A 27,811-nucleotide genomic window follows, 5' to 3' on the forward strand; every position below is an offset into this window, starting at 1 on the left:
TTAATTCGTTAATATTCGTATTTCTTTTCACTTTTATTAGACATAAATGCTTTTAATTAAGATGAGCACTAACCTAAAGACTACAAGACACAAGGACAAACATTGTTTCATTAATTCCTTACAAGAAAACTATAGAAACCCACGACCATCAAAAGCTTTAAAAGCTGAGATTGACAGCAAACCTGCTCTGCCTGGTTATGGTTGTTAAACTGTGATGAGACAGTTGAGGACAGGCTTTGGCAAACTGTCAATTCCTGATAAGCTCACACTATAGTTCAGAGAAAATGCACCTCTCTGGACACTAAAGGTACCAGGAGTGATGGTGTTAAACTGAAAATATAATTGGAAAATATAGGACATATACTTTTCCTGTCAGCTGCTGACAAGACTTTCCTTCTCTCCGCTCATAAAGGTCAGGTCTTGTTAATTTGGGGGTTATAAAGAAGCGCAGCTGTGCCTGTCATATTTACCCCTCTGGCTCGAAATACTGCTCATATTGAATCACCTCTGACGTATATCTCTAATATCCTAGCTGTCCCGGGACCTGAAAGCAGCTCATTTGTTCAGTCACTATGATCAGTCAGATAGAAAGCCTGGACCGACCATTAAATTTACCAATCTTAGAATGAAAGAGTAGGTAATATATTGATCAGTTACAGTATAAAAATAACAATTGGCAACAATAAAAGAAGTAGAAGCAAAGCCTTTTTTCCCTTTCAGGATTAGAGGAACGCTAGAACCTATCAGGAAAATGTTTAACATAATAACTTTGTGTAGTAACGTTTGCTGGAGGTTTGCTGTGGAAATTTCTAAAGTCAGGTTTGAAAATAATGAATCTAATAAATCCTTTTTTGGGTTATTCTGTCAACGTATTAGGGCCACTATCTGAGATTTTGAAAATCAAATCAAAATATTTCAAGAAGAGAAAAGTTGTATTTCAATCAATGTATATGTTTGATTGTTTTTGCACATCTAGTGAAAGCACTTTGTAACATGATTTTGAAAACATGCTCTATAAATAAAGATTTTTATTATTATTATTATTATTATATTGAAGATTATTAAAAATCTTAAATAAGACTTTTTTTCTTTGTTCTTCACAAATTAAAATTATTTTGTAAAAACACAAATTTATTCTGACATATTGTGATTTTTTTTCATTTTAATAGTACAATTTTATTCTCTACATTTTAAGATTATTTCAAGTACAATGACAAGATATGGCTTTTTTCTTTCGAGGTAGTATGGTTTTATTTTTAATACATTATTATTATTCTGAACGCATTTCTTGTACATTTACTTTTGTTTGTTAAATTCTTATTATTATGATAATTATTATTATATTTCTTGTAATATGACTTTTTTTACTCACAATTATCTTTTGATTTAAATATTTTCATTTTATTCTTGAAATCTCAGATTGGGTGGCCCTAATACTCGCTGTGATTATAGTTTCGTACACTATGTTCGATGCTTTCTGTTTTTCTTGCTTTAATTTGCACTTTGACTTTCACAGAAAGCTGAAGTTCTTTCTGTTGTTTCTTTTGTTTGGCTTCACGTCCTCTGAAGAATCCTGTTCCCACTGGTTTCTTTGTTCAGTCAGCCTTCAGACGCTAATCAGGTCCTGCTAAAATTCGAGGTCCCAACCGGACTCTTCGTCAGGAGGAGGGTCTTCCATGTCCTCTGGGAAATAGTCAAAGTTGCTGTTGTCCAATGGCCCGTTCACCTGAAAGAAGATGGATGTTAAAGCTCTCTTCTGTTTACTGTTACCTCATAGAGATACTGAGGGATACTCACTGCGGGTGTGAACGGAGAGTCTATGGTTCCCTGGCGGAGGCCGTCCCAGTTGAAGCCCTCAAACCACCTGAAGAACAAAGACATGTTGCACTAGAGTCTCACCTCCTACAGAAAGCACCCATGATGCACATCTTGACTGTCTCACTTGTGTTTCTGGATATCCTTCACTCCATTTTTCTGATTTCCCAGCCGCTCTGAAGGATTGTCCCTGAGAAACACACACATGTAAAGACGTTTAAAGGGGATCCAGCTATCTCTCTTACTATATCTGTACAGTGAAGCTGCACAGACAAACCTGCAGAGTCGTTTGATGAGGTTAGTCGCACTCTTGGTGATCTTCTTGGGAAACTCGATCATGTCGATGCCTCTCAGGATGATGTTATAGGTCTTCATGGGATCAGAGCCTGTAAATGGAGGACTGGTGACAGAGAATAAACTATTCATTCAACTAAAAACCCAAACTGGGCCCCTTGAGTTCCTACGTTTAGACATGAGGGGGGACCAAGTCTGGATCACTAGCTATCACACTTTATATCCTCAGGGTCCCTGTAGACCCTCAAATCACATTGTGGCAGTAAGTTGTGTTTTATTGTAAATTTATACTTGTACAAATCCACACCTGCCGACGTGAGGCAATTTATCAGACTTGCTCTGGAGCCAAATATGCCCTTTGTCAAACTCTAGCTTTAAAGGTCCAGTGTGTAATATTTCTGAGGATCTAGTGACAGAAATGCAATATAAGATCCATAACTGTGTTTTCAGTGGTGTATAAAGAGCTTACATAATAAACCATTATGTTTTTATTACCTTAGAATGAGACATTTATATCTACATACACCGCGGGCACCTCCTTCTATGGACGTCGCCACGTTGCGTCGTCATGTTTCTACAGTAGCTGAATACGGACAAACAGGCTACTTCTTGTTCTACTTCTGGTAGAGTTCAGGCAGTGCAGTGACTCATCACTATGTTGAATACGTACGTTAGAAGAAGAAGTAGTAGTAATAATATAACTGCCCCGGTAACTGACTCTACCTGTATATTTATATACATAATAATACCACCTCCTCTCCTCTAACTCCCACACCCCTGCAGATATATACCAGCACATTTCCACTAGTTCTCTGTCCCTTGTCTTATGTCTTCTTCAGTAAGTGTGCCAGCCGGCGGTACCTGCCTGAATGCAAAGAGGGAAATGTGTTTTTAAGAGTTATTGTAAGTGCTGGAGTCAGCTGATAGCACCACCATTGTCACTTGGATTTGAAAGAAGATGACCAGACTTTGTTTGTAAGCACAGCTGCATTATCAAAAAAATCCTCAATGTAGTGCCCACTGCAGCACTTTTTAAGGTTATATGATAATGAACCTTGAATTGCTGCACCTGTGCACTTTTGAAAATGATGGGTTTTTTTTCATCACACCTGTGTGTCTGGATTTGGGAGAAAACACATTTTCTGTAACTAGCACAAAAAATAAGAATCGTTTTCCCTAATGTTTTGAGATGCACCTGTGCTGAGTAGGAACATAATGTAGAAAGTAGAATCATATATACAACAGTAACATCTGCCCGCCTCAGAAAAGAGAAATTGAATGTAAAACTTCAAACGTAACTACAGGACTGTAGTTGTTGGCCTTGGTATTGACTCAGACTCAGACTCGTTATTTTACACATTTCTGTTGTCCAAATTAAGGATTTCAAGCAAACCATAATGAAAAGCAACCAAAAGAAGCTATTTAAGGTTTAGTTTTAGACTCCTGGGGTTTTTGACAGGTTCTTTCATGTAATAGTCTATTGCCTGAATATTTTGATAATTGTAAAAATTAGATTTTGCATGGAGATACATATCAAAGTAGGAAAAATATCCATGTTAATATTGTAAAAACATCACAGATTCATACTACTTTGGAGAGGGTATTACATTTTTTTGCTGCGGGCCTAAAAAGCATTAAATTTGTTTTCAACATGTGTGCAGAGACCCTGAGAACTGGTTTGTTTCTGGGTCTCTGCATTAAACATACTGGAGCGGTCATGTGTATTCTGTTTATTCTGCTGTGTGCTTTGTACTTGTTTTCATTCAAGTTAATCTTGCCCTGTGTGGAGAGGACCAAACCTGATTTATTAAGAAATAAAGAACCCGATGGAAGAAAATGGTAGTTATTATGTTAGATTTCAAGGTGTCCTCCTTACCGCAACGTGATACCAAAACATGTCTGGTACTTAAACACTCTTACTGGTGTACCTGCCACTGAGCAGCTCAAAGACCAGTATTCCCAGAGACCAGCAGTCAGCTGAACTGTCATGGCCTTTGTTCAGGATGATCTCAGGGGCGACGTACTCAGGAGTACCACAAAACGTCCACGTCTTCTTACCCAGACCAACCTTCTTAGCAAAGCCAAAGTCCACCTGTGCAAAAGAAGAAAACACACATCGTGAATATTTTCTTTGTGAAGTATGTGACGCACATGTCTTACAAACATGCAGCAGCCACACCAGCTTTGCGTATCCCCGGTGGTCCAGGATGATGTTCTCAGGTTTGAGGTCTCTGTAGATGATTCCTCTGGAGTGCAGGAAAGCCAGAGCCTCTACGACACAGCCCGTGTAGAAGCGAGTGACGCCGTCATCAAATGATCCCCTGCAACAGAAGCATTGTTGTCATAACACAACAGAAGGTGGTATAAAGCAAGGACAGTTTCTAGTCCCTTCATGCTGCACACACAGAGCTTAATAGAAAATAACTAAACAAACGGTAACATGTAAAATAAATAAAACAATAGGCTTTATACAGACACATATACATCCAGAACTTTCCTCAGTGCATTTTTTTAATTTGCGTCTGGGGTGAATGTAAACAGCAGCAACAAGATGATAATATGTTTCCTCTTGTTTTACTCTTCACATTTGGGAAACAGGGTCCATCTTGGTTGTGTTTTAGCACCAAGCATCTCCACAAGAATCCACCTCCTCTCATCTTGCGGGAGTCTTGCGCTGACAGCTCGGACACGGACCACTTTCCGAGTGCTTGATCCGGGATGTTGATGGGGCAGGTCTCTGTAAAGATGTGGGCACAACAGGCTCTGATTCATGCTGCTTGGCCAACATGAGTCCCATTCTGTCCAGACCGGACCTTTAGGAGCAGCCTTAAGTCCAAGCTGAGCCAACATGGCTCCTATCCCGGCTCTCTTTCCTCTCCTCTGAACGATCACCGCACCTGCCGTGGTACCTGGTCCAGTTGATCGGGCCGGGTGGATCATACTCCGCTGCTCTTTAATCCAAAACCTCGTCTTCCTTTTCCATTGACTGTATTTCTGTCATTGCTAAGACATGTAAACACACACCTGTCTCGCAGTAACGTCCACAGTTCTCCTCCGAGGCAAGCCTCCAGCAGCATGTAGAGATATTTGGAGTCTCTGAAAGTCCGATACAACCTGCAGGAAGACAAAGAGCAAGTATTCAAAAATGAATTTAAAGGAGTATGGATGAAGCATATAACTAAGTAAATTAAAATCAAATCACTTGAGATATTTAAAAACTAAAAAGATTCAAATTCAAATGACAGAAACTCAAGTCCTGCCAGATGGAAGTAGGTGAAAATAACTGTTTTGTATATTGATCTTGTAAAATAGAGAGGAGAAAGATTTAACAAGAGATTTGATAGCCTCAGATTAAAGCTGCATCTTCTGCTGTGCAGCGGCCACAGGGACAGATATGAGAACACGTTGTGTAAAGTTCACACCAGAATTTAAAATGTAAAATCAAGTAATGTCAGTAGAATCGCTGCACTCGCTGGATTTGTTTTTGTGGCGGGGAAAAAAACGTGTCAAATCTTTTTCACTGACTTAAATTTGAATGAATTTGAAAGAACTTTTCATTTCATACGAGGAAGAATATTTCTTCTTTTATAAAAGCTCAGTGGCACATGTGTGTATAACATCTAAACTAAAATAGCATGGAAATAAGGTTGATTTATTTATATTTATTACACTTATTTATTATTTACATTCAAGTTGAAGGTTTTTAGAGTAAAAAAAAAAAAAAGAAGATATCTCAGGTTGTAATAATCCTGTAGTCAAGTGTTATTTACTATGTTTTATATGGTAATTATAGTAACTTTGCATGCAGCAGTGATCCACAGAAACTGGACTGGATTTTGTGCAGCTGTCTGTTTTTTGTGGTAAAGCGAGTGCAAACCATCCAGGGTGGAAACACGACACATGAAGTAGTGTAGTGCACTTATAATTACTCCTGAATAAATCCTCCGTGACCTCGGGCAACATAAAAATGCAGCGTGACCTGATGATGAACGGGCTGTGCGCCTCCATCATGATGCGGCGCTCCGACAGGATGTGGCCCTGCTGGCTGGTGTCCAGGATGTGGCGTTTCTTTAACACTTTCAGGGCAAAAGATCGACTGGCATCGTTCTTTAATTGCACCTGAACACGCAAACACTCACATTCAGTTCAAACAGACAAAGGTGGCGTGTGTTTATACGTTATCAGCCGCTACAGAACATCTTCATACGCACATTTACTCACCAGCTCCACTCGACTGAAGCCTCCCATCCCCAGAGTGCAGACGATATTGAAATCACTAAGTGACACACTGGAAAAGAAATCTGCCTCTGTCTGCAGTCTGGAGGACAGTGGAGGAAAGAAATGAAATAACTCTCCTTCAAAGCCAGAGGTGTCCAGGACAGAACAGTGCAACATCAAAACATCCATTTACCTACAAATTATACATTATTTACAGTTTAACATGTACTCAAATATTCTATACATACACAGGTAGTCAATATTTCCCCGCTGTGACCTATAGTGATGCAAGTGAGTGTGTTTTTGTTTGTTTTAATGTTTTAGGTGGTAGTGGCATGCTTGGTGTGATATGTTTTTGTATTCTCTCGCTCTCTCTGGCTGTGGGCAGTTACCTCTGGCTCCCCCCAGCTTGTCAGTTTTTCTCTCACCTGCCTATCATCAAGCCAATAGAGTTGATCGGCTTGACTTCTGGTTGACTTCGCCGTATCGTTCAGTCATACAATTGCCTTGTCTCGTAGTTCAGCCTGCTTAGTCACCTGTTATTCTGCTCGTTTTGCCTGCCTGCCCAGCTAACTCTGGGATTCTACGTCTTCAGATCAAGGTTATTATCGTTGATCAAAACTAATGAAACAACAAAAACTAGGTGTGAAAAAACATTTTCGTTAACTGAAATAAAAAATAGATAACTAACTGAAACTATCTGTTTGCAGAAATAAACAAAAATTAAAGCGTACATGTTTTTTAGTTTTCATTTTGGTCAATGTATTTCACAGAGCCTACATAAGCCTAGTATTTAGGGTGGATAGGGAATCTATCTTAAATTTTTAGGCTGTGCCAGTTTTTAGTCCACACCCCTCGCCTGGCGTCATGGCAGCAGAAGTCGGGAGAAAGCGGCAGAGTCCCATTTTACAAAAAAAGACTAACAAACAAACAAAAACTAACACTGAAACTAATAAATACTAAACTAAAAATAAGTATTTTCAAAAAATTAAAACCAAACTAAACTAGCAAACCTGCTTTTAAAAATTATTTATATTATATTCTTTATTTATTATTATTTTAAGAAATTAATTAAAACTATACTGAAATAGTCAAAATGAAGTAAAAATGAAAAATGCTAATTTATCATAATCTTGCTTCAGATTCACCTGCTACCGGATGTCCACTCCTGCCAGCATGCCAACTCTCTCTGTCAAGACGCACTCTGGACTTCAACCTCTTTACCCTTTTATACATGAAGCTGGTTGTTTTGCACAGTTTGCATGCATGTTTACGTATTTTATTAAAGAACAGGTTAGATGAGTGAGAAGGTGCTGGCTGACGAGAGGGAGCGCTTCACCCGTTCAAAAGTTAGAACACTTAACTTATATTTAGATAATTGTATGTTGTGAAGAGCTGAACTTTCATGGAGCTTAGTGTTCATTCAACATCAAACAGCAGCTGTTACATAAGCCTCCGAATATACATAAACACAACAAACTCACTTCGCGTTGACCTCATCGCTGTCGTACTGCTTGTTGTTGACGTCATCCAGTCCTCCAATCAGCTGTCTGAAAGACCTGCGACACACGTGCGGATGAGAGGCTGAACCAACATGGAACACAAAGATGCCTTTAAAGGGTGACAACAAAGTGAACCACGGAGCCGTAAACTGATGGTCATGGTTAACAAAGATCCTCACTCACTCTCTGTCAATCACCAGACACGTGACGTCTCCCACAGCTGTGACACTGGCTGTTCGAACGTCCTCACTGCAAAGGAGACGAAGGAATGAAATGAAATGCAGGATTAGTTTTTACGACTGCTTCCTTGTTTCAAAAATGTGTGTTGGATTGATGGACGATTTGTGTTTATGTGTTGAGATTCCGTTATATCTAAACACTTGCTGTATATGAAATATATTTTATCCTAAATTAACTTGCGTCTGTGTTTATGTTAATGTCAAATCCATACCGTAGGTGTGTAGATAGATCCCTAAGGAGGTGTTTAACCTCTCTGTCTCTCCCTCCAGCCACAGTCCCACCTCTCAAAACCCCTTCAATGCCACTCCTAACATGTCCACCAGATGGCCTCAGACTTTTCCACCTGTGAGTCACCTGACTCCCTCATCCACCTACTCACCTGTTTCCACCTACCCTCGTCAGCACTGCAGTGTATAACCGGCCTATGTCCGCTCATTCCCTGTCAGATCATCAATGCTGCCCAGACCCTGGCTGTGTACCTGTACCTGACCTTGACCTCTTCCTTCCTGGCTACCTGGATCTGCCTGTACATCTTTGAACTGTCCCATTCTGCATCAGTTGTCTGCATTTGGGCCGTTCCAATGTTGCCCTGTGTCAATCCAACATAACAGGCAGCCATAGGTCTCAGCATTACATGAACACAGGCTTGAAAAGACCTCAACCTCACTTGAAAATGGAAATCCATCATCAGGAACTAATCCTTTACTTTTGTTTTTTGTTTTTCAGAAAATACTACATTAAGGCCACAAGATGGCACTGTTCATTTACTCCTGGATGCACGGCATGCTGGGGAAAATCGTACAGACTGGTCGAGAAAAATTCAGTTTTTCTGTTATTTTCCATTTAACATTTGGTTGTTTCTGAAAGTAAACTTGTAAAATGTGGCTTCTGTCTAGCTCACCTACTCACCCTGTAAAACTACAATGAGATATAAAGTGTATAATGAATTTTAGAGGTGAACTTTTGTTACTTTTGGACAGAGCCAGGCTAGCTGTGCTGAATGGTATCCATCTTAACAAAATGTCAAACTAGTACTTTAAAGGTTTAGTCGGGTAGTCAAGGTCCTGGGCTTTGTTTTAGACCCGTGCATCTAAACTCTGCTAGCTTATGGCTAATTTATGTGCAGCTGGTACATTGGGTGTAGCCGGCAAATTCACATGAATGAAAAAAACAACTTCCCATCTGAATACATAGTATAACAACAACATCTACTACTTCCAGCTTTGGTTCTGGGATAACAGACATGACGCGTGCGGTCACAAGAGGTCCCTGTCAGAAAACTATTTCAGGAATTTAAACCCTGTGGTTTTCTGGCGAGGACAGAAATCAATTCAAAAACATAGTATGCAAAAGTATAAATGATGTATAATTCTCAGTGAAATCTTGTGATATGTGTTTCACCCTTTCAGAGCTTGCTCTCCAAACCAGTCCCCTTTGGAGAGAGTTTTCACAGCCACCTGCTCGTCACTGGGTGAGCTCTGCTGAGAGACTTTCACCTGTGGACATCACAGATCACAACATGTTTTTAGGTTGTCACAAATTTGTCACGGCAATGCAGTTACGATGAATGTTATGATGAATGTTGTTGTACAGTATAGTGCAAAGACCTTAGGCAGGTGTGAAAGAAATTCTGTAAAGAAAGAATTCTCAAAAAATAGATGTTATTAATTGTATTTGTCAATTTACAAAATGCAAAGTGGGTTAACAGAAGAAAATCAAAACAATATTTGGTGTGAGCACCCTTTGCAAAACCGCACACATTCTTTTGGGAACACAACTTTTTGAAGGAATTCAGGTAACTTGGCACAAACATCTTGGAGAACTACCCATGGACGTTCTGGGTATTTATGCAGCCGCGGTTGCTTCTCTCTTTTCATGTGATCCCAGACAGACTCGATGATGTTGAGATCAGGGATCCGTGGGGGCCATACCATCATCTCCAGGACTCCTTATTCTTCTTTACGCTGAAGATAGTTTTTGATGACTTTCGCTGTATGTTTAGGGTCGTTATCATGCAGCAGATAAAGCCTCCCTGATAGTAATGCATGATGAATTAGTATCTGCCTGGACTTCTCAGCATCGAGGAGACCATTAATTCTGACCAAATCCTCAACTCCATTTCTACAAATGCAGCCCCACACTTGCAAGGAACCTCCACCATTCTTCACTGTTGCCTGTAGACACTCATTCCTCTACCACTCTTCAGTATTTAAGCGAAAAAATGCCTTCTGCTGCAGCCAAATATTTCAAATTTTGACTAATTAGTCCAGAACACAAGCTGCCGTTTTGCTTTTTCGCCAGTTCTGACCAAACCTTTCCGGCCAGTGGTTGGGCATACCAGGGTCCCACTATATATTGAATTTATTATCATTAGCACTTGTCTGGTATATTTGTTTAATCATACATCTGACGATATGCCTACAAAATCTCTGACATAGTGCAAGTGAACCTAGAAGATCTGATAGTGTTTTGAAGGCAAAGGGTGGTAGCATCAAATATTGATTTGATTTAGATTTTTCTTCTCTTCCATCACTTTGCAGTTTTAGTGACATCTAGTGGTGAGGGTTGCAAATTGCAACCAGTGGCTCACGGTGCATTCACAAGCTCCTCAGATGGTCCACTATGCCGAGTTTTGAAGTCGTTCTTCCGACTTCAGTGTGTGTTCATGTGTTCTTAAGTCTGAATGTGGAATCAACATGGAGGCTACTACAAAGGTGTGCTGGATAATCACTATCAGAGCATATTAACAACGTGCCGACATCTAGTTCACTCTACATGGACAGCAAATTAATGGTTATAACCGTTTTACAAATTACATGTTTGCAAAATATGTATATGCAATACATTAATTTTGCAAGACAATTTTGTATTTGCACGTTAATTTTGGTTCTGGACATCACATGAATGCACCCTTCCTTTCCAAGCGTGCAGGAGAAGCTACGGTGGTCAACACTCTGTCGGTTCTTGTGCTATAAATACATGTGGTCCTCTATTTGTCGAATTTCTCTTTTCTTACGTCTAATAAACCAGTAGACTATAGCTACTACTACCAACATTACTACTTCTTCTTTTTATGTATTCAACGTGGTGACGAAACGCGCTCTGTAAAGCAGTTTGTCCGTTTGGGCTACTGTAGAAACATGGCGGCACAACATGACGCCGTCCATGTAAGCGGACCCGCGGCATATGTAGATAGAAATGTCTCATTCCCAGGTAATAAAAACATAACAGTTCATTATGTAAGGTCTTTATACACCACTGAAAACATAGTTATGTTTATTATATTGCATTTCTGTAAATAGATCCTCCTAAATATTACACAGTGGACCTTTAATTGATAAATATATTAACATGTCTTTCTTCCACACCTACCTAAACTTTTACACAGTTCAGTACTTAACTTTTAATACATTCAGCTGATAATACTCCTGTACTTTTACTAAAAAATTAACTTAAACTGCCATAAGTGTATGGCACAGTCTAATTATATCCCCTTGAAAATGAATTTTGGGAGGTGGATGGGCGAGGTTTAAGTCTAGAAACCACCTGACGTCTGAGCTCTGTTATTACCTTTTTACCCCCTTTTCTTTCTCTTTCCCCTTCTGGTACATGTTCTATTTTCACTCCCTAATAAGTCTGTCATTCTCTCTTGTCATTCCTTCCTCACCTGTCCTTCACTGATGATGAAGAATGTGTCTCCGGTGGCTCCCTGACGGATAATGTAATCACAGTCACTGTAATGAGTCTGAGAGAGGGATCACAGAGAGAGATGTGAATCATGTGCACACAATACCTCAGATTACTGAACAGGACATTTCTAACGATTTGTATTTGTCAGGTGGAAGAACAGATGGTAGAAACAGATACTGTTTGCCTGTGAGCGAGTGCTTATAATAGAAAAGTGTTTGGGAATCATCACCTCCTCCAAAACATCAGCCAGTTTGCTGAGGATGTCCTCGGGTAGCGACTGAAAAGAGGGAACGCTGGGAGGAGAGTTCAGAGTGAGAGATGTGAGTCATTCTCATGTGGTGAGAGCTTAAAACCGTGAAGTGGTGAGCATGTGTATGAGCTGTACCTGCGGAGGAAGTCTGTGTACTGGGAATGTTTGATGAGACCAGTCCTCATCATGATGGTCTGGAAACCCTGACGGTCGATCGCCCAGAGCTTAATGTCAGTCAGAGCTACAGACAGACAGAAATACAGAACTAAAAAACTGATTTGAATAGTGTTTAACATCAGAAAAGATGCTGAACATGCTTTCAAACTAAATAATTCAGCATCTCATTAGGTGGTGAGGAGAGTCCTCCATAGAAAAAAAAACAAAACCCTCCTCTCCTTTTAATTAATTTAACCAATGTTCAGACTTAATTCCATGTGTTTTTCATCACGTCGGAGGGTCTCTAACATCCACTGCAGCCAGCTGCAGCACTGACATACATTAGATTTGTTTTGTGTCCTTTTCCTGAACCTCTGGGAGACAAAGGTAGTGTTTTTGAAGACCTGTAAAAAGCACCAACAAACACTCGCTAAATCACAGCACAAACACAAAGTCAGCGGGTAGGAAGGTTTTCTGGTTCTAGGTGACCTTAACGGGGTGTTTTAAGATATATTATTGATAATCTATCCCTACTTCTCCCCTATTTTTAATTTAGATCTGCTTTAAAAGCTCTCAAGGTCAATGAGGACCATAATCTCATTGACTGCCCATTGGTTACTTGGCCTCTGTCCAGCCCGTCCTCACAAGGAAAAACGGCCATATAAGTCGATTATTACAGCAGCTTATTACGTCCCATATTTATGTCTAGTGTCCGTCGGATGGGAGCACAGTAGAAAGTCAGGTGACGTAGTATAAAGAGCGACACAATCCACGTGGTTGGGGAAGATGGATGCGTCAAACAAAGAGACTGAGGTTTGAGTCCCGTGTGAAACCAAGTAAACATGAGTTATTTTAAGTTAAATAACATTACATACGTAAATTACTTTTCTAAACCAAACCATGATCTTTTACTGTTTTCTTGCCTCATTCTAACCAAACTGCGACCGTTTCACAACGTTACTTCCGGTCTGGTTGCTGGATTGGTACTTTCCAAAGGTCACACATAGTGTCTTGGATGAGGGACGAAATGTCCAGTTGTCCTTGATTTTAACCTTCTTTGGATGGATATATATGTTGTTTTGGGACAACTGACAATCGACCTATTTGTCAGTTAGTTCATACTTCATAAGGACGCGGCCAAGAGAAATGTGTATTTTATGCATAATAGAACCTAAAAGCTAACAAGGGTTGATCATTGTCCACCTCTAAGGTACTTTAAAAAAATATTTATCATTGCAGTTGGAAAGTTATATTTAAGACTTACTTCTTCTCACACTTCTCCAAACCTAATTCGAACCTTTCCTTCAAAAGTAAATCATAACCTTCAAACAATCCTTTGAAGTACTGAGGAACAGCCAAAATGTCCTGGCAGTGCAGAAATGTCCTCGGTACGACTGCTCAAACCTGATATGGTCATCAGAAAGATAGCAACACACACACACACACACACACATCGTAGTATTTGATGTATTTTTGAAGTAACTGCTATCTCCTCCTGTTATAATCCCGTCAGAGGTTTCGTTTCATGACCTGTTTACATCCTCCTCCTTTGCATCACAGGGGGAATCAGCACCCAGTATCTTTATAATCTTTATCTCTTAAAGCACACGTGTCTACATGCAGGAGGGCAGGTGACCTTCGTGCTGCTATAGCAACACCATGTCTTTCTAAATGTTTATTTACATGTCGACCCATTTATTCCCGGCCCTCTCTAAATCCTTATTCACCCTGCCTCATACTCCCCTATTTTCATTATCATGCTCTTTAAGGCCATACTACAGTATGGACCTTGTCATCCACTCCTCCAGCAATTTAAAGGAACACTCCATGAATTTTACACATAACGATCAGTTTACTCTCCACGGAGAGTCCTTCTTGGTCTGTTGTATATCGTCTTCTGTGGTTGTGCAGGGAGCTTTCTGAAGTCGGATAAAATAACCCTTAATGATGTCGTCAGGTTTATCTTTCAGCTTGGGTTTAGTGTGGTTTCAAACGGCCGGCCCAGGGGAGAGATTCAGCCCGCGAGACAACGTTGTAAGGCTCCCTACATGTTTAGAATTTATTGTTTAATCCAGCCAGTAAATTAACTTTTCCCCTAATCTTATTTCACATTTAGCTGAAACAACCTACACAACCTGTCAGTATTAGGGTGTAGTATAGGCTTGTGTCACAGGAGGGAAGAGACAGGAAATATATGAAGAGCGTATCAGATCTGATGATGTTTCCAGCACAAACTAACTCTCCAGAAACCGCTTGTGACTGAACCGTGACTGAACTGAGACCACTTCCTTAATAGGCTCTCTCTGCGCCCAAGTGCAATTGCTGTGTTCAGATTTGCCTAAACACGGCAATACCAAAGGGGGAAAACGCCCACAAACACTTTAGTTACGACCGTGGTGCACATAACACCGAAATGTCTCTTTCTAAACTTAAAAAAGGTGACCTGGATCAGAGAAAGTTTAAAGCAGTGTTTCTCAAACCTTTGCAGTCATGCCCCCCCCATCCAGAAGCGGAAACAAGTTTATGCCCCCACGTAAATGGATTGAATTCTTTTTCGTCATTAAATATATTGAGAAAAACAAAAAACTAAAAAGAGAGTCACTTTGAATTTGATTAAAATAAGATAAATGATTCAGGTTAGCATGATACAGCACCAGCAAGCTCTGTTCATTCAACTTAGTTCCCCCTTGCAGTGCCTCCATGTCCCCAGGTGGACAACGGATTTTTTTTTTCTTTTAGTTTATTGCAACTAATAGCTTTCTCATCTGCAAGGGGAACGCTGCTGTGGCATTAGCCTGCCAACCATGCAGAGCAGAATGTTGTGCACAAGGGAAGGGAGAGAGAAAGTGGAGTTAATATGCACCTTACATAATATATTTAATTGTAAAAACTTGTCAAAATGTAATGTTTAAGCATAATAATTTTTTGATTAGTAAATTACACACGGACAGTCACTTTATTACACCATCAGTTGATCCTTGTCCCATTTTATAGTGTAAAATCCACAAAGAGGATTCATTCATCCTCCACCCCACCACGCACTTTGTAGATTTTACACTTCACTTTTTACATATGGATTAAACAAATATAAAATACAACATGTTGACTGAATTTTAACATGCTGGTCGTTGGATTTTAACCTTTTGGACAGAGCCAGACTAGCACTTACACGATCAACCCATTGTGTCTATGTATAATATTCTCTCTCTTTTAGCTCTGTGTTTGGTCTCCACCAGCTCCTAAGGGAAATATCTGGCTCTTTAGCTGCTACATGCTCCGCTGTGTTATAACTATTGATGCTGCTTTAATGTGTAAAATCAAAAAGTTAAGAGGAAAAACTACGACTGCTGCTGTCCAGCAAAAGATTGAAGGGAACTAGACCTGGATGTCTTTGCACAGACGTGATGGAGAGACTGGCTGACTTCTTTAGTGCTTATAAATGTGCTGCCTCTCTTTCACCCACTTGAATGACATTGAACGACACAAGGACACCTATTAAAAATGGCAAACAAAGAGGTGAAAATGTGAGCTCAGAACCTCATTTAAAGATAAATGGGTTGTATAGAGCTGGCTGATTTATTTATTTATATTCTTTATACCCCACACAGCCAAGAACGAGAATGCTGTAAACAAATTCTTCTCATTGGTGCCAAAACCACACAATTTCATCAGGCAGGGTCTAGAAAAAAGAAATCAGTCTGTTACCGCATTTAAAGCCAATCCATCACCTGAAGCACAAATGTCAGCAGGGAAACTAAAGGGATGTGAATTGAAAAGTGTTAACATGCAGAGTGTCACAACAAGGGGTTAAAAGGGACACAAGGGAAAGTCATACGCAGAAAGCTTTCCCCTTAAATGAAAAACACTTAAATTTTTGATCCTGTGTCCCTCTGTTATTGTTCAGGTATCTCTTGTTTAAAGGGGAAAACTCTTCCCAAAATGTTGAAGTATTCCTTTAAAACCGAAGTATGTGTAACTTTCAGATTATAGAGTGAAATTGAGTTTGTAACTCCCTTCTGCTACGGAGCAGACAATATACATTAGTACAGAAGCAATTATAAAAATGGTAAACAGATATTAACTATCAATGGAGCAGTGCTGAGGATGAATTAGAGTCTGATAGCTTGGAGGGGAAAGCTGCTTTGCAGTCTGGTGGTGCATCATACTGAAAAGGATTGTAAAATGTTTAAATAACTAAAATTGAAAAGAATCGGTTTAGATCTGTACACTTAGATTTGAAAAACCAGAAACACTGCAGTTTCTATTATGCTCTAATAAAAATGTTGTCCTGAGCTATAATATTTGTTATTATATTTTTTATTTTTTTTTAATATAGTGTGTATTTATATCTGTAGTGTATCTGGAGCCCACGTGAGTCTAATGTTGATAATCTGAAGCTTCAACAATGTAAATGAGATGAATGCTAGACGATCAAATGTACATTGAAATAACATCTATAACATGCTGACCTGTACTCCTCATTTTACACGAGCTATACTGGAGGTCCTGATTAAGAAATATTAAGCTGACATGCTTATGGCTTCTGAAAACGTCTGATCTTAAACATTTCTCTATGACATTAAATATTCATAAGCAAAAATCAGAGCATTTGTTGTGTTTAACTCCGGACTGTGTGGGTGTGATTCAATCAGATTTGATTCACAGGTGACTGAATGACTCACGAACTGAGGCGATCGGTTCATTTCTGTAGATAAGAGCAGTTGTGGATAAGTGGTGCTGGAAAAGTAACTAGCACAAGTAGAAAATATAGTATAACTGACATTATAATATAGTATAATGTCAGTTTCACAGCAATATCTATTTTAAGTTAACATTAGCCAGTGGTCACACCGGATCAACTGGCAGCACAGTGTATTGAATTAAGTAAGGCCTCTGGAAAAAGAAAAAGAAGTTATTTCTTACTGCAGAAATCACAGAAACTTCTAGTATAAAGCCATGCTGATAGTTTCAGTTTTATTCACTCAGGTTTCTAAATATCTAAGCTCTCTTATGACTTTCAAATACAACAGAGAGGAAACCACGTTTGAAAAACTCCACAGCAACACATCTTTACAAAAGCAATAAGTGAGGAAAAACATGTTTTGTGTTTGTGTTTGTGTGAAGCGTCCTTGAAGGTGCAGCGAGAAAGACTTTTAGACAGAGTTCATTAAGAAGAGGAGAAAAGATGTTCGTGGTTGACCTTCGTCACAGTTTCCATTAGTCAGGATGAAAAATCGTTACCGCGTCATTAAAGCGTTTTCACAGCCTGAATTCACTTCATTTTCAGCAGCACCGGCAGTGGCCTTCCCCTGCGTTTTCAGGGTCACTGATTGGACGCACGACACTGACTTGCAAAAATCAGAAGCCAATATCACGAGGAGCAGCTGCGTTGTTAGTTCGAGCATGTAATATGTGTGTGTTTTTGTGTTTACCTGTCACAGTTGCTGTGCGAGTGCAGTTGTACAGGATCGCCAGTTCTCCAAACACTGTTCCTTGACCAATGGTGCACAGTTTCTTTCCTTGTTTAGTCACCTCAACCATTCCCTCTGTGAACACACATTAAAAGAACGGGATCATCTCTGTGTGCATGTGCATCTCTAGATATAACTAACATGGTTAGAGATTAGCATAGCCTAAAGTGTCTACCACCATGTTAGCAGGCAAAGATCTAAGTGCTAACATCATCATGCTAACATGCTCACAATGCAAACACGCTGACAGTGATTTGCAGGGTTGCCAACTTTGTCTTGTTTTAACTTTTAGCCATGCTAGCAGTATGGATGCTAATGTCTCAGTCTGTCTGTCTCACTTCGGTCTGGACTGAAAACTATTGGATGGATTGATGGATTGTCATGAAATGTGGTTCAAACATTCATGTTCCCCTCAGGATAAACTGTAAAAACTTTAGTGATCCTCTGACTTTTCATCTAGTGCCATTATCAGGTCAAATTTTTAAATTGTCCAGTAGTTTAATTTTGGTTTATGACCAAATACCTACCTTCCTATATATATATATATATATATATATATATATATATATATATATATATATATATATATCGATATCGCTGGTTTGTTAAGGTTTGAAAGAGGTGTCAAGGAAGCCATCTACACCCGGATTGAGAAGCCTTCATTGAACAGAGGAGGGGGTCTACGCCACCACTTATCCCCCACTTACAATGCTGTCCTTTCATCACTTCCCAGGAAACTTAACAAACGTAACCTATTGGCCTCAGGTGAAGATACCAGCGATGGTCGTTCAGTCTTGGCCTCGGGTAGTCCTAATGACCATAACAACTATCGTTACAACAGCCAGGAACACTGGTTATTCAAGTATTTTTTTCCTGAAAAATTCCACAATAAAATAATTGCTGTAGTTATTACACTACTACACCACACATTACATTTTTCCTGTCGCACACGCACCCCCTAGAGGCAGCTCACGTACCCCCCAGGGGTGCCCGCACCACACTTTGGGAATCGCTGACCTAATTACTTATCTTTGTGATGTTTCTTTGTTTGTCTTCGTTAAGTGTGATTTTTGATTGTGTTTTTGTTTTTGTCTTTCTGATGATTGTAATGTGTTTGATTTGTCCCTTGTTTTGTATTGTTTTGTATATTAGGACCCCCTAGAAAACGAGACGGTTCATCTCAAAAGGTTTATTCTATTCAATAAACTTGTACAACAACAACATTATAACTGCTAAACAGCATTGTCATTGTGAGGATGTTAGCATGCTGAAATTAGCATTTAGCTCAAATCACCCCTAAGAGTGACTAGCATGGCTGAAGACTCTTTGGTTACTGTTATGGTTTGTAATTGGCCACTCCAGTGATATACTGCCACTGTGCAGCGCCCCGGGGCTCCAGATCTGAGCAACTGGTCAACGGCACTGACTAGAGAACCTAACATGGTTTTGATGGTGGGGGAAACCGCAGCACCCGGAGAAAACCCACGCAGAAATGGGGAGAACATGCAAACAGAACACAGAAAGGCCGGGACAACCGGGGTTTGAACCCTCGTCCTTTTTGCTTTGAGGCCACAGTGCCACTGGGCCACCGTACAGGTTAAAGCTTTATTGAATAAAATTGTGTTTGCATGCATTGTGTTTTAAATGTCATATAATTTCATGAACTAAATGAAGTGTTGATGCTCACTGCACACTGTTTCTTTTATATCGTAATTTATATTCGCACTAGGGATGAGTATGAATTCAGTTCGAGTCAAAAGGCTCAAGTCCAAGTGAAGTCCCGAGTCACTGGTGTTGAGTTGCACGTCTTTTTTGAGTTTGTCAAGTCAAATCTGTAGTCATCATATTTGTGACCCGAGTTCACACCTGTGCTACTTAGCAAATGTCAGCATGCTAAACTCACCAAACTAAGATGGAGAACATGGAACAGATTATTATTTAGCATTTAGCTCAAACCAGATTCATCCTCAACGGACCACAAATGTCTGTACAAAATCTCACGGCAATCCATCCGGTAGTTTCCAAGATATTTCAGTCTTAAGTGGAAAGCCGACCTGCACGGCCGTCCCTACAGATGGATAAAACAATGCATGCAGATACACCCTACAAATACATGCACAGACTGAGAGTAGGGATCATGATCAAAATAAATCCATCATCACTAAACCGCTTCAAGCAAAGCCCTGTATTCAAAAGAGATAATTGAGTTTCTGTTGAAGAGAGACTAAATTGAACAATGTCGGTTCATCAGAGGCATTTTAAGCAGATCTTGCGTGGAGAGCACAGCGGTAAAGTCTTTCAGTGGAGGTGTGTTAAAGACTTTCTGTCCTTGGGAGAGAAAAAACAAGCAGATTTTGACACCAGAAGAGTGAAGGTGTCTGGAACATACGACTGAACTGGATTGAAGCTACAACACATGCATTTATTCACGCAGTATGTGTGTGAGCATAGTGTTTTATCACTTTACACACAAAACACCTACCAGACAATGACCTCACCATGATATCACCTCAACTACTGCAACAATATGTCCTATAATATATCTCCTCCCGCTGTTTTCTGTCTACCGCCAGGCTTTCTCCACACTTTACTTTGTGCCACATAATGTCTGTGATAGAGCCTCTGTTCACGCTGGCTGGTGCAGGCTATTTTGCAATCTTGTGTTGTCTGTGCTCAGACAAATGGGCTGCCTGTGCACATCAGTCCACTTCAACGTGTCACCTCAGATTGGTTTTGTCACTGAGCAGAGCAGCAGCTACTGCACCTTCACTACTTGTGTTTGTGTGTATGGAGAGTTTGGTGGGTGCTACTGCATCGGTGTGCATGCGCCAAATTATACTTCACATTGATAATGATCTTACTGATTACTGATTGGAGTCCACTATTCTCTCTCTTTTCAGCTCTGCTTTTGGTCTGTAACAACTCCTGAAGGAAATATCTGGCTCTTTAGCAGCTAAATGCTCCTCTATGTTCACCAGCTCGTCTCTAAAGGTGTACTCACATCTTAGTGTGTGTTCCGCGTTGGTCGGCTCAGTATTTACGACTTCGGACCAAGGTTTAGCTTTTTTTTCATTAGTTTCTACATTAATTTCGTTTTGACTTTTATTTTGTTTAAATTTCAGTTTAGTTTTAGTTTTTAAAGTTAGTTTGCTAGTTAGGTTTAATTTTCATGGACTGGAAACTGGCACAGCTGAGAAACTGGAAGATAGATTTCTAGGCCCTATAAAGACAAAGATGAAAACTAAGCACATTTACTCTATAATTTCAGTTTATTTTAGTTTTGCAAACAGACAAGACAGTTTCAGTTAGTTATTGTCTCATTTTTTATTTCAGGTAACGAAAATGTCGTTAACAATAATAATCTTGCTTCGGACATACCAGTGACAAATCGGCATCACCTTAGCCACAATGCTAACGCAGCTAACAGTGGATCGCTACGCTTCAGAGAGCTTTAGTGAAAAAACTGGTACCAGCATCTACACGCGGAAATATTGCCAAGCACGTTTTTCTTAACTTCTTTATGTGATCTGGTTTGTTAAGTCAGTTTGTTATTGAACAGTTCTGGAAATTCAGAAACAAGCAAGTAGTGTTTAGTCCATATTTCACTTCAAGTAGTGGTCAACTGCGATTAGCTGCAGGGGGCAGCCTTTAAGTGTCCGCGGGCCCGTTTCATGAGCTAATGTTGGGCCCTACATAAAAGAGAAAAAAGAAGTGAGGGTATTAGTTGGTTTGCATTAATAATGGTATTTATTCAGACTTCAACTCGAATTTATTATTTGTAAATTGTTGCTTAACAAGAAAACGTTTTTGTTTCTGACCAGAAAATAATTGTGCACAAATGCACAACATGAGTTTAATTACAAATCACCTAATTTTAGAAAACCTTTGTGTACATAAACGTATTTATTTAGAGACCTTACCTTTCATTTGCTGTTTGTTAGAATATTCATAAATGATGCACTCCCTCATTTATGAATGTACATTGCAATACTCGCACACTCTCTCTACAAGTTTTTTTAAATTCCTGGTTTCTTCAACACCCTCAGCACCTTTTCTCCTCATGCCTCTACACGTTGAATGAAATAAGAAGTTTAATTTAAAAGTGGGTGAATTATTCAATTCTTGCAGGTCAGCCGTGGCCCCTAATTTGGCATTTTATTTTGCTGCTTTTCTGTTTTATATGGAAAAGTATAATGGGCATTTTCAGCCTGACATTTTTTTAAATATTCTATGATAAAATAGTTATTTGCACATTTATCAGTTATGAAAATATCCATAATAATATCATCTGAAATATACACAATTTCATCTGATTGAGTGTGCAGAGACGCTGACCGGCCTTACCCTCCAGAACGTAGACTGTGGAGCCGTCATCTCCCTCCTGGATGACACAGCAGCCCTTGGCCAGGCTGGTAGGATGCATACAATCCATGATGGTGAGAATCTGCAGGCATATGAGGCAACAATTGTTTTTTAAAATCATCCACACGACAAAGGTTGACAGTCTGTTTAAAAAGCAGCTCAGGTGTGTCACTACCTGCCCGTGTTCCAGATGTTTCATGAAGTCATTGTCCATTAGAGCCCTCTGGATCAGCTCCCTAGACCTGCAAATACACAGAACGGTCAAAAAGGTCAATCCACATGTCTCCGTGTGTGTGTGTGTGTGTGTGTGTGTGTGTGTGTGTGTGTGTGTGTGTGTGTGTGTGTGCTTTTCTATGCTCACTCTTTGGTCTTGCAGTAGCTGGTGAGTGTGACATCAGTGAGCTGCGAGGGGTCCAGCGCTGTGGGCTCTGCAGAGATGGCCTGTCTCTTTGTTCGCTGAGGCTCGTCAGGTGCTGCCGGAGTCTGAGCCGCCGCTCCTTATAGACACATCCAAAGAGACGATAGTTAAGCAGGCTCACCTGGTCTGACACCCCCCCAATCCCCCGATGTGTGTTTCACTTGAGTGATTGTCGGGGCAGAAAACTACAAGATTGAAAATGAAAAGAATCTGTTGGTGTGAAGTTAGAAAGAAATCTGTCGCCCGCTGCTCATCTCTGCTGCCGGCTCCTATCTACATTAGCATCTACCAGCTTAACACACCCCAATCTCACACCCAACTGTCAGCAGTTTGAGATGCATTGTGGGTATTGTAGGAGGAACAACATGAAATCTTTGGTTCTGCTGCATCAATTTTGTCATGTTTTAGTCTGTGTGTCCGTTTGTTTGGTCCATTTCCTGTTTTATTTTGGTAATCGTCTGTGTCTGGTGTCCTGGTCTTGCTTTGTTTCCTCTTTGTCTTGGTTACCCTAACGTGGCTCACCCATTTGTTCACCCTCCCTGCTCGTGTGTGTGTCAGCATTTATTGTCCTCATTTCCGTCCTGACCTAGCCAGTTCATTGTCATTCATGCCTCATCTTGTGCTTCCACCTGAACCTCCTGTCTGTTTGCTCCGCATCTATGTGGATTTGGATTATTACTTTTCCTCTGCTTGGCACACTGGATTATTGTTTGTTCTGTTTGACTGTGGATCTTGGACTCTACTTTCCCCTTTTGGATTTACCATTCTGTAGTTGGACATTTTGTTGTTTGGGTTATTTTGGGACATGGCCTGCACGTATTGAAAGCTTGCAAACAGTTTTTTTTTGTAAAATAAATTATGAAACTCTGCCGTGTGAGTGTCTGCAATTAAAACCTGTTTCTGCCTTAGCACACGGCACCACTTCTCAGAGACTTTCATCCTTTATTTGAACTGGCCATCGTGAGTCTGACAATGTTACAGGAGTGCAATGATAAATCTGAGGAATACTCTTTTAGTTTTTACATTTTTTTACAAATGGACCCTCTTGAAGGCGGGACAAAAAACAGAACCCACTATTGGACCCCTATCGTGTAAGGCCTTTAAGACGTTTCCATACGACAACAACATCTCAGGAACCAACCTTTGTTGCATTATTCAGTCTCTTATCTATTATTTGTGTATCTGTTGATATCAGGAAATATTGAGGAAAAGGAACGGAAAAACATTTTACTTAATTTAACTCGTGCATTTTTGTTGAAAACACATTTCATCATATCAATCAATAGTTTTTAATGTTCTGCCTCAGATTTGTGAAACAATCCATGTTTGGCATCAAGTGCTTGTCCTGACCCTAAAGAAGTGTCTAAATGTGTGTCTAAATTTGAAAGGAAAAATGATTTGACTGTTAATTATTGACATTGAATGATATCACATTTTTTATTTGATAACATTTTTGGCCATATCGCCCAGCCCTAGTGTTATGTGGAAGATAAACATGGAAAATGAGTGTTGAATAAAGACGGTTAAGTTGATTTCAGCTTTTAGTGTTTGTATGTGGGTGTTTTAATGGGAATGTGGATCTTTCAGATCAATTTCTAAAGTACCTCTGATCTCGTTCCACATTTTATTGTGTGTCATGTAATGTGGGGAACTGGTCTTGGTCTCGACTTGGTATCAGCCCCTAAAAGTCTTGGTCTTGTCTCGGTCTCGATAAACTCTGGTCTTGACTTGGTCTCGATTTGGCCGGTCTTGACCGGTCTTGACTACAACACTAAACAGGGGTGTTGTTCAATAAGTAAATTCTCATATTTTGTGTTAAGTTCGAGCATATTTGTCTTTTATCAATCCTCTTTTATAACCCTTTTAAGAAAATTCAGATGAAATAAAATATCATGTCTTCAGGGCCATAAAACCGAAATAAAAACACATAAGGCATAAAGTGTGTTGCTGCATCATAAATATATATAAAAAAAACTGGATATTTATAGGCAGTATTTTAACATTTTGAATAATTTCAGTGTGACTGATTTTAGGCCAGCGTTCAACGTTTCCTCACCAAATTGCTATTCCTGGAAGTACTGAGAGGATGTGAGGATATATCACAGCTAAAGGAATTAATAAAATATGAGATAAAAATCACCTAATTTGGAGTGTGGTTAAAGTTTTGTGGGGTCAGAGAGAGACTCGGCTCACAACCTTAGTATTTGTTAATTCCCGGCTACAGTGATGCGTCTGACTTATAGACAGCAGTGGAAGTACTTAGAAAAGTACTAATACCATACTCCACTAAAAGCCCTGCATGCTTGTCATGTGACTGTACTTTTGTTTTTTTCTTTTTGAAGCACACTGAGTTTACACTGGTTGTATGAAATCCATCCATCCGTCGTCAACCGCTTATGCTGCGTACAGGGTCGCGGGTTGTTGTATGAAATGTGCTATAAATGAACTTCACAAAACGTGGCCTGCATTTAAAACTGTACTTATGTATCATCAGCTAAAGGTACTTAAAGTATGAAAGTAAAAGTATTTATAGTGCTGTCAGTGTTTCTCTGTTATATCTGGTGTTTCTGGATTAATCCTGCTGCATTAATGTGTATGTTGCATTTTACTGCTGTAGATGTTTCAGGTTGAGCTCATTTTAACTACTTTATATCCTGTTGGGTAGTTTAATCTGCAGCAATGCATCATTCGTTTTCAGCTTTGTGACTATGTATGTTCCAGCTGATGCAAAGGCGGGTTAAATACAATATTGGGTTCACGAGAACAGGACGAGAAGATATATCAACACTACTTTGAAGAAATATTCAATGCTTACACATAAGAGTGGGGGTCTGTGGGTCCTCCCCAAGACCATTAAACACTTAATTTCCTGCATGCTGGAGAAATCTTCTGCACCAATTTAAGGTGGAAATGTTTATGTAAAGGGAAACTAGCTGATTATCAGGAGCGGTGAAATTAATTAATGAATCTGTTAGTAGAGCTATTCTAAATTCAGGTGACGATATAAAATATAACAGAATATAATGCTGTAATCAGCAGCTTGTTTTATTCAAGCTTAAATTACTTTTTTAAATGACTTAATTAACTCTTTTTGTAAATGACCTCTAAGTCTTTATGCTACAGTTTATCACAAACATCTGGAGATACAGGTTTTCACTGAACAGGAAGGGGATGAAAAACTGTAATCTGCACAAGTAAAAAGTACCATATGTGCCCCTGAGATGTAGCAGAAGTATAAAGTTCTATAAAATGGAAATACTCCAGCAAAGTAAAGTGTACTTAGCTTCCCTCACTGCCTTCAGGATTTGTGTCGCCTTGCCTAATAGTCAGTGTGGGGACTGCACGGACACACCTGTGTTTGCCGTCTCCGCGGTGCTGACGGGGACCTGTGGGGTGCAGCGATGCTTGTCCAGCTCTACCTGCAGCTGCCTGATCAGATCATCCTTCGTGTCCAGCTCCAGCTCCAGCTCATCGATGAGAGAGTCTCTCTGCCGGAGCTCCTCGATCTTCAGCTGCAGAGCCAGCTGCAGGTCCCTCAGGGTGCCGGTACTCTTAGACACAGCCATGTACAAATACATGTACCGGTGTACTGGGCAGGAGGACGGAGGACTCGTTACAGCTAGTACTGTACTTAAGTACAATTTGAGATTCTTTAATGCTACTTCTACTGCACTATATTTCAGAGAGAAATCTTGTACTTTTTACTCCATTGCATTTATCTGACAGCTTTAGTTAGTAGTTTCCTTTTCATAGATTCAGATTAATACAAAGTATAACTAAAATTCACCAACAATAAAGCAGTATTTAAAGTACTTAAAATGAACTCCACCTTTTACCAGCTACAACATTAAATTGATGAACACATGAATGCATTAATAATTTTAATCCAATAATAAAATCTCTCTCTCTCTCTCTCTCGCTCTGTATATGTTTGTGGATTAATACCCAGCTGCATGAATATGTAACGTTGCATTTAATTGCTGCAGATGTTCAGGTTGAGCTCATTTTAACTCCTTTATATCCTGTTGGGTAGTTTAATCTGCAGCGATGCATCATGGTCTATAAGATCATCATGTGCAAAAATAATGTATTATCATAGATTAAACTAACCAGCTGTACTTAAAGTTTAAATGAGCTCCACCTTTACCAGCTGCAACATTAAAGTGATGAGCACATGAATGCTTCAATAATTATAATCCAATAATAAAATATATTATTTTGATTTAGCCTATTTGAATAATAAGTATTTCAACTTTTTTTTCTAATCATCTCATCTGAATCTTCTAAAAAAAAAAGAAAATTAATAAATAATCCACATTAAAAAACTATTTAACAATGTATTTTCCCAAACAAGATGTATAGCAATTTATTTACGTATATAATATACTTAATAATAAATAACAGCTAATGACATTGCAATAACAACGATGTTACCCGGTTATTACCCTCTAATTAGTCAGTTAAATATTACTTATATGCACTTGTATTATTATATTAATCACAATCTCAAAGTTGTTCCCTTGTCTTCTTAGTTATCTAAGTAAACGTACCGAGTAAATATCTTATTCACACCCTATATAAGTAATTTCACACTGTAATCTGAAGCGTTGCCCCATAAATTCATCATGTGCTCACTTTTTCAGTCTGAAGTGCGGATCGTTAAAACGCTGCTGTGGAGAGAGGAGTCCGGTCCGGTGCAGGAGATCCAGTCCTCGGTCGTTTTCTGGCTCTTGATTTTCAGGAGCGGTGAAATTAATTAACGAATCAATTATTAGAGCTATTCATGAATTAGCACAAGCAGGCGATGGCATGCTGACTGATAAAACAACATCCAGAACTGCGATGAAGCAGCAGAGGCAGACAGAGGCTGAGAGCTCAGAGGATGAAGCGACACAGCTGAGTCTGACAGCTACTACAAAATAAAAGTCCAGTGCTGGAGGAGGAAGTACTATTTAGATCCTTTAAGTACATTTTCCTAATCATAAAGTATTAAAAGGAAAAGTAGTGAGAGCAGAGAACTGTTCGGTGTGACTGTTAAATCCTGAGATTATTATTCCTCATGCATTATTTTGGAAAGCAGGATTTTACTGCTGCAGTTGTTGAGCTGGAGCTTATTTTCAAAATCTGAGTCAGAAATACTTTTTTGATCCCGAGGGGAAATTCTTTGATACAAATTGCTCACTTGTATATCAAGGTATAAGGAATAGAACTAATAATAGAAAGTGGGTAAGTAGAAAACATAACAAAATATACATATATAAATATAAAACCAATATAAAAAGCAGTGTGGATTTATACGGTATTTTAACATATTAACATAAATGTATTTATAAATAGTAGTGAATTAAAAAGTGAAGGTAATAATACTGGTAGGGCTGACGTGGAATGGATAGAA

General features: G+C 39.4%; 1 protein-coding gene across 1 annotated transcript; it reads right to left on the minus strand.

The window, feature by feature from the left end:
- LOC119915046 (cGMP-dependent protein kinase 1-like) lies at nucleotides 1–27,383 on the minus strand. Its single transcript, XM_038734603.1, has 21 exons — nucleotides 27,052–27,383; nucleotides 25,769–26,005; nucleotides 22,360–22,495; nucleotides 22,174–22,240; nucleotides 21,981–22,080; nucleotides 17,598–17,711; nucleotides 12,145–12,250; nucleotides 11,989–12,052; nucleotides 11,737–11,814; nucleotides 9,471–9,565; nucleotides 8,013–8,078; nucleotides 7,812–7,886; nucleotides 6,331–6,427; nucleotides 6,089–6,228; nucleotides 5,134–5,223; nucleotides 4,289–4,430; nucleotides 4,038–4,201; nucleotides 2,093–2,215; nucleotides 1,943–2,005; nucleotides 1,798–1,864; nucleotides 1–1,726 (listed from the first exon to the last, which is right to left on the minus strand). Exons 2-21 carry the CDS (start codon nucleotides 25,992–25,994, stop codon nucleotides 1,628–1,630), a joined length of 2,112 nt encoding a protein of 703 aa, XP_038590531.1. The 5' UTR covers nucleotides 25,995–26,005; nucleotides 27,052–27,383; the 3' UTR covers nucleotides 1–1,627.
- Nucleotides 27,384–27,811: the final 428 nt, after the last annotated feature.

The sequence above is a fragment of the Micropterus salmoides genome, unplaced genomic scaffold (genome assembly GCF_014851395.1).
Source record: "Micropterus salmoides isolate LMB-PRFRI ecotype aquatic unplaced genomic scaffold, ASM1485139v1 Ms_hic_scaffold_20, whole genome shotgun sequence".
Lineage (NCBI taxonomy): Eukaryota > Metazoa > Chordata > Actinopteri > Centrarchiformes > Centrarchidae > Micropterus > Micropterus salmoides.